Here is a 6,719-nt window from a genome sequence, read left to right on the forward strand (position 1 = left end):
GACTGCTAGAAATGTAAGCCCTAAAAATCAATCCATTTAACAATGTCCCAAAGGTCCAAAGAGAACAAACAGGCAATAGGCCCATAGATAACATACTAGCCATACTGGCCTCATAACAAAGACAGTCGTGCTTGATATGGATGTTAATAACTGTGGTCGATAACATCCATCCAACAAAAGTAAATGGCATATTTTGTGCAGAGGCGGTAAGTGATTGATAGATAATAATATCTCAATCGATTGATGTGGAGATAATTAAAGAGCCGTGGAATCACGGACCAGCAAATCATTTACATAATCAGGGAGCAGATACATCCATGTTAGCAGATGATCCGGGTCCCGTCACAACCAAAACGATCTAAGTTATGAGCCACCTTATTAGAGGAACGACTCGCATGAACAACAGACCATGAACAAGCTAAGTTATGAGCCACCGTATTACAGAAACGACTCACATGAACAACAGACCACGAACTAAACATTGTCTCCAAGACAAATTTAGCTTCTCTGAACAGCACGCCACCTTGAGCCAGATCATGGTAATTAGTTTGCAGATCTCTCACCAGAGTCTTGGAGATCGTTTCCATGATGCTATGTTGCATACCTTGGGATCCAGCAGCCTGCAAAGCCTCTATGCAAGCATACGCTTCTACACACAGAGCATCACTGACCGCCGCAAGCGACCTGCACCTGCTAGAACTGCATTTGCATAATTGTCACGAACTATAAAAATCCAAGCTCCCACCAGCTCTTTAACGCAGCATCCATGTTTAACTTCAAAACATCCGGCGGCGAGGGGCTCCATCTCTGAAAAAAGCTAGTCAATCTTGATGTTGCCCGAACCGTTGCAGGTTCCTCTCCCGGCATATAACTGACCGAGCTCTAAAAAGCACCTCTTCAGTTAACCTTCTTTGCTCCCCTGCATTTGCTTTGTTTCTTGCATCCCACCACGCCCACAGCAAACCAACAACCAAGAGCTTCTGTTCCTCGGTCATAGTTAGAATGTGAGCTGTCACTTCATTCGACGAGGTTAGGTCGCCCAGTAGCAATCTGACATCCTCCAGATTCAAAGTTGTTTTGCTGCACCTGAAGTGCCTGTGCTCGAGCTACTTGCACCATGCTGCCGCCGTGCGTCTCTTCTTTTGTATCATCCAAAACATGCTATGCTGATTTCACTGAGAAGATACCCTTCTTATCAAAATGCCAGGCAATCAGGTCCTCCATCCCATGCTTGATTGGAATACGTAGACACTCCTCTTCCCAGAATATCTATTCGGCTAGTTCCCGGTCCTAGGTGCCGGTAGTTGGGTTTATCAATTCAGAAACCTTTGTCACCAGTGAATGCCCGGGGCTGAGCGGCCGTCTCGTAACTCCATCCGGAATCCATGGGTGATGGGTCAAGCCAAATATTAATCTGTGACCCGTCACCTACTCTCCAAATAAGCCCCTCTTTTAATGCCTGAACACAACGAACAATGTCGCGCCAAGAGTATGAAATACCAGGCCCTTCCTGCACCTTAAACAGTTCGCCATCCGGGAAATACTTGGCCCTAAGAACTCTGGCACATAATGACTCAGGGTTTGTTAGTAGTCTACATCCCTGTCGAGCCAACATTGCCAGATTGAACAAATGCAGATCACGGAACCCCAAACCTCCATTCTGCTGGAAATAACAGCAGTTTAGTGATGATCAAATTAATTCCAGCGTATAAAATAAATATTGCAAAAACATGTATTCTAGGCATGACATGAAACAGATGCATTCCTGTTATGGCAGCGGGCTGGGCCTGTATGGGCTGAGTAGAGCCCAAAAGGGAGGCCCGCGGTACTGTTCACACGGCTACAGTATGCGTGGATAGTACCCCCGTGGGTGATTAGGGTTTAGCTAGGGTGCCTAGTCTATAAAGGCGGCCTGCGTCCTAGGATTAGAGTCATCGAAGAAGAATAGAACCAGCCTTAGATGGCCTGTTCTTCGGCGATCTGGCCGGGTTTCCTGCCCAGCCAAGCGTTCCAGTCCTTCTGATCTAGCCAATCCATAACATTTCATAAGACCAAACATCAGCTTGGAACTATATCTATAGTATCAGAAATATATTTGAGATAGACCCCATCATTCATGTAGTTTGCAATATTGCCAAGAAGAATTGTAGTGTTTGTCCTGATTCCGGGGTCTTCGTCCACCTGTAACAGACAGCAGTGCTTACTATAACTACAGTATGGTATAATAGAGTCAAAGGGCAATCAATCAGAAGAGAACAGAACCCACCTGTAGCTTAGAGAGATACTTCAAGAGGGATCCTGAGATTATGCGCTGAGATAACTGCAGTATCAGACCAGACAATTAGTCATCAGGAAACATAATAAATCTAAAAATCCCAGGATGGTAAATAGGTATGTGTTATGTACATGCTCCTGCATCTAAAGTAAATAATAGGAGTAACTCCACCTTCACATAATATTTAACCTTCCAAAAAAAATACATTTCCAGAACAAAACTGGACACATGCCAAAAAAAAATGTAACACATGCCAAAAATTGTTTAAAAAGGAATACATTTAAATTTTTTGATTTATTTGGAATATAAATCATGATCACATTCACATAAATAATGAATTCAGAAAAATTTGACAAACAGTTAACGATATTCATAGCACAGGTGAATGGTCAAATTTTTACATCTAGATGATAGACTTCCCCAACGCGAGGTTAGAAACAACTCACTTTTGGTGCCAACACGAGCATCGACTTCATTGTCAGTTCATGAATAGAAACGGTAGTATCGGAGAAGCCAGTGGCAACATGAGGAAAAACCTTAAAAAAAGAACATGAGACCATTATGTATATTTATGCAGAAAATGTTCCAGAAATACAAATATAGATGTCCAATAGTCTGTTACAAAATAGATCACACACTTGTTCATCAACAGTTTGAGCTGACAATGATTGCCCAAACTGATCTATGTGCTGCAAAAGACAAGCTCGGACAGCTCTGTCATTGGAGGCAAAAAGCTTGACAATAGTTGGCAAAACCTGAAAACATCCAGCATTCTCTATTAATCAGACTATTTAATGATTCATAAAACATCTTTGACCATAACAAATCTTTAATAAGTGAAAAGAAAAGATCACCTTGATACTAAATTGGTCAGCTGGAAGCCAGGAACCCATCTTTAACAGAACAGTTAGCACAGGAGCAGCAACTGAACCAAACTCAAGAGAAGAAGCCAATACAGGGAGTAACTGCGCAGTATAGTCCAGAAAATAAGCATGTAAAGTCACCCAGCTGATTGGGAAAAAAATAAAAGGTAGAAAGAATAATCATGTACAGGAGGAATCAAGGGTTCTACTTGAGACTTTGGCAGTAACTTTTTTAGGACTATCTCACGGGGAAGCTGTTCAGCTATATTTGGGAGTTTTCGGAAAAAGCTGTCTTTCTCAACGCTGTCTTTTAAAGTAAGAACTTCCATGAACTGGATGGTCTCTACTAACTTATTCTGGAAAAACTCGGAAAACAAAGAGCCGAAAACATCATTTCAAACTTCTGAAGCTAATGCAATTACAACTTGTGGGGCAAAATTTTGTAATAAGACTGAGCTCTGAAGAAATGTATTAATTAAATAAAATGATACCCCAAACATGGACTGAATGACAAGAAAAAGATCTTGAACTTACCACTGTTATCAATAAGTTTTGAAGGATTCAGTCTACGAGAAGGTGTGGAATTCAAGAGCCTCTGGTAATCCGGAAGTAGAGACTACAGGGAAGAAATAGTCAATAACTTAAAAAGACAAACGTCTGCAGTTAGACCAGAAGGGAACTTCAAAACCAATAAAGGTTAGGACAGTGGGAAATAAGTGCCAAAGAGAAATGATGCGAACAAACCTTTGGGATTGAAGCAGTATTTCGAAGGTCCTCTGTTCTAGCCAGCTTTGCTCCAGAAAAGAGTTCAAAAATGAAACACCCTGCAATGAGTGTCATGCTCTCATTATTTCATCTTTCAGGAGATAATAACGAAATGATGAAAAGCACTGAAGGTAAACAATAGGTAAGTCCAAATGGTATCAGTTTCTCAGTTTACACTTTGATGTTTATGTTTAGTGCCTCCTAGCTTTATCTATAAAATAATGCAAAAACTCAGTAGCATTTAACATAAAAGCTTAGGAGGATGGACATAAGTTCAGATAAATTTCTCTCATATAAGTGTTCCGATACAATTTCTCTGATACAGCAGCCAACAAATTTATAGACGCAATCACTGCAAGCATGCAATGCAGGAGCAGGACAAGGAATAATTAAGAGTTAGTGATGCTCACCCGGTCCCCAAGAATCAATGGCCCACGGAGGTGATTTTCTAACTGAGGCCAAGTCCCAACAAGGTGGCATTAACCTTACCAGCTTCAGTTCACAACCCAACATTACAACATGCCTGGCTTCTCATGCTGTCAAGCGTGAATTTCTTAGGTATTCACAAAATGCACAGAACAACTTCCACTGGTAGAGCCGGACAAAGAATTTGAAGTTCCACAGTTGATGAAGTTTGGTGAAGCTCTATGCATACATTTTTTGGGGAACAGAGGACAAAAATTCAACCTGAGATTAATATAATTGAGAAAAATATAAAAAGTTGGCAGTGTCCAGGCTCCAGCACAGATCATTGCCAGGACTCAACAAATCAGGGCAGTGATTCAAAGTTGCAAGCATTGCTCAGACAGCACCACTTTTCCCCCAGAACCTCACATAACTAAGATACATAACATGAGTCCCAGATTGAAGTAACTGAACATTTGTTAAGAAGCGCACAACCCAAAAATAGGAACCTGGGACCTATGTATCTTTCAACATTCAAGATTTTCCAATAATATGTGAAAACCAATCAGCACTCTTATCTATCTTCAATCCTCTGCTTTGTTATGAATAAAGCCTGAGCAAACATGAGAAAGATGACCAGATGTATGTTTGTCATAGAAACACAAGTATTTCAGTAAGAAAGATGACAAGTACATCATTATGCAGTTAAACATACAACGTTGAACGATATCTGAATATACTACTGGAACTCTAATCTACAGTTTGAATGTATAAAGCATTTGGTTTACCAAGCACACATGCTTCAAAATTGGCAGTCTAATGACTGCATCATATATATCAGAGCATCAAGTTAAGGCCTGCATGCAAGCTCATCAAATAGCAATTGATACGAAGCAATCAATTATCGAACAAACTATCAGAGTCATCATAATCGCTGTATTCTTCCTCACTCTCTACCTCCTCCGCAAATGCATTCATGTCAGAAGATTCCTCCGCCTCCATTTCCTCAACTCCTATAGTATCATATTTCATGCGCTCATCAAATCTGGCATCAGAACAGTTAAGAAGCCATCCAAGAGAGCATGTGAACCCCTTCCTGCACACCATCTCATGCCGAGGCCTCACAGTCGACTCAAGGCCATATGTGAAGAATGCAGGGAAATCAACCAGCTCCTCCAAATCCCTCTCCATCTCATTCTTGAAGTACTCAAAGTTCATCCTCATAATATCCATGTTCAGTGCGAGCAATTGGGGGCATGCCACAACCATCTTGCTAACTTGCGAGAGCATAAAACCACAGGCCGTAAGAAAATTGACATGCTTCAGAACCGCAGTTCGTCCAAGGTTAATGGCCTGCGGCATCCTCTCGATCACTCTCCCAAAATCATCACGGCTGACCAAAATGATTGACTCAAACAAGCTCTGCTGTGCAACAAGCTTGTCCCTCAGCTCAAGTCCAAGAACGTCAGGATACTGCATCACAATGGAGGCTAGTGCCTCCTTCCTCACTCCAAACTCCATCAGCACCTCAATGTTAGACTTCACCTTATCCTCTAATCCAAACCCAAGGACATAAGGCTTCTTCTCAATTATCCTTGCAACAGATAACTTCTGGAGCCCGATGCCCTCAAGGTATTCGACAAAGGGTTTTATAATCTTCCCCACGCGCATGCCAAGCACCTCGGGGAAACGGGTGATGACGCTGCCGATTTGGCGCCTACCCACGCCAATGCCGACGAGGTAGGCGATAGAAGTGCTCATGGTTCCCTCGAGCTTGAACCCGAGGAGCTCCGGGTAGCGCTCCAGCACGCGCGGCACGTCAACGGACCTGACGTCCATCCCCTGGAGGTACTTGACGACGGGGGCGAGGTCGACGACGACGCTGGCGTGCAGGACCTGCGGGTAGCGGCGGAGCAGGTCCGGGAGCGCGTCGCGGCGGACGCCGAGCTTGCCGAGGTAGTCGAGGACGGGGACCATGTTCTTGCGCACGCTGCAGCCGAGCGCGAGCGGGTAGGCGGCGAGGTCCTCGCGGGTGAGGCCGAGGGAGGCGAGGAACTCGGCGCGCTCCCGCATGACGTCGACGGTGACCGGGAGCTCGAGGCCCGCGAGCTCGCCCGGGTCCACGCCGAGGGAGGCGAGGAAGGCGTCGACGTCGGCGCGGCGGGCGGCGCGCTCGCGCTCCATGTCGAGGAGGCTGGGTCGGGCGTAGAGGGAGGAGGGGGATGGGCGGCGCGACGGCGCGGGGCGGGGGGAGCGGCGGCCGGCGCGGGGCGGGGCGGAGGTGGAGGCGGAGGAGGCGCAAAGGCGGAGGAGCCTGCGGAGGCGCGGGGCGGGGAGGAGTGGCGGCGTGGGGTGGGCGGAGAAGAGGAGGGACTTCATCATTGGGACTTGGGAGTGGTAAGAGGTGAGCG

The 6,719-nt window shown here is 45.0% G+C and overlaps 1 protein-coding gene across 1 annotated transcript; it reads right to left on the bottom strand.

Moving 5' to 3' along the window:
- Window positions 1-214: 214 nt before the first annotated feature.
- Window positions 215-6,719, bottom strand: LOC120665532 (transcription termination factor MTERF4, chloroplastic). Its single transcript, XM_039945121.1, has 8 exons — window positions 4,314-6,719; window positions 3,883-3,962; window positions 3,673-3,754; window positions 3,130-3,240; window positions 2,914-3,030; window positions 2,722-2,811; window positions 2,267-2,320; window positions 215-2,181 (listed from the first exon to the last, which is right to left on the bottom strand). The coding sequence occupies exon 1, from the start codon at window positions 6,688-6,690 to the stop codon at window positions 5,206-5,208; it is 1,485 nt and encodes a 494-aa protein (XP_039801055.1). The 5' UTR covers window positions 6,691-6,719; the 3' UTR covers window positions 215-2,181; window positions 2,267-2,320; window positions 2,722-2,811; window positions 2,914-3,030; window positions 3,130-3,240; window positions 3,673-3,754; window positions 3,883-3,962; window positions 4,314-5,205.

Source organism: Panicum virgatum, chromosome 3N (assembly GCF_016808335.1).
Source record: "Panicum virgatum strain AP13 chromosome 3N, P.virgatum_v5, whole genome shotgun sequence".
In the NCBI taxonomy this organism is placed as follows: domain Eukaryota; kingdom Viridiplantae; phylum Streptophyta; class Magnoliopsida; order Poales; family Poaceae; genus Panicum; species Panicum virgatum.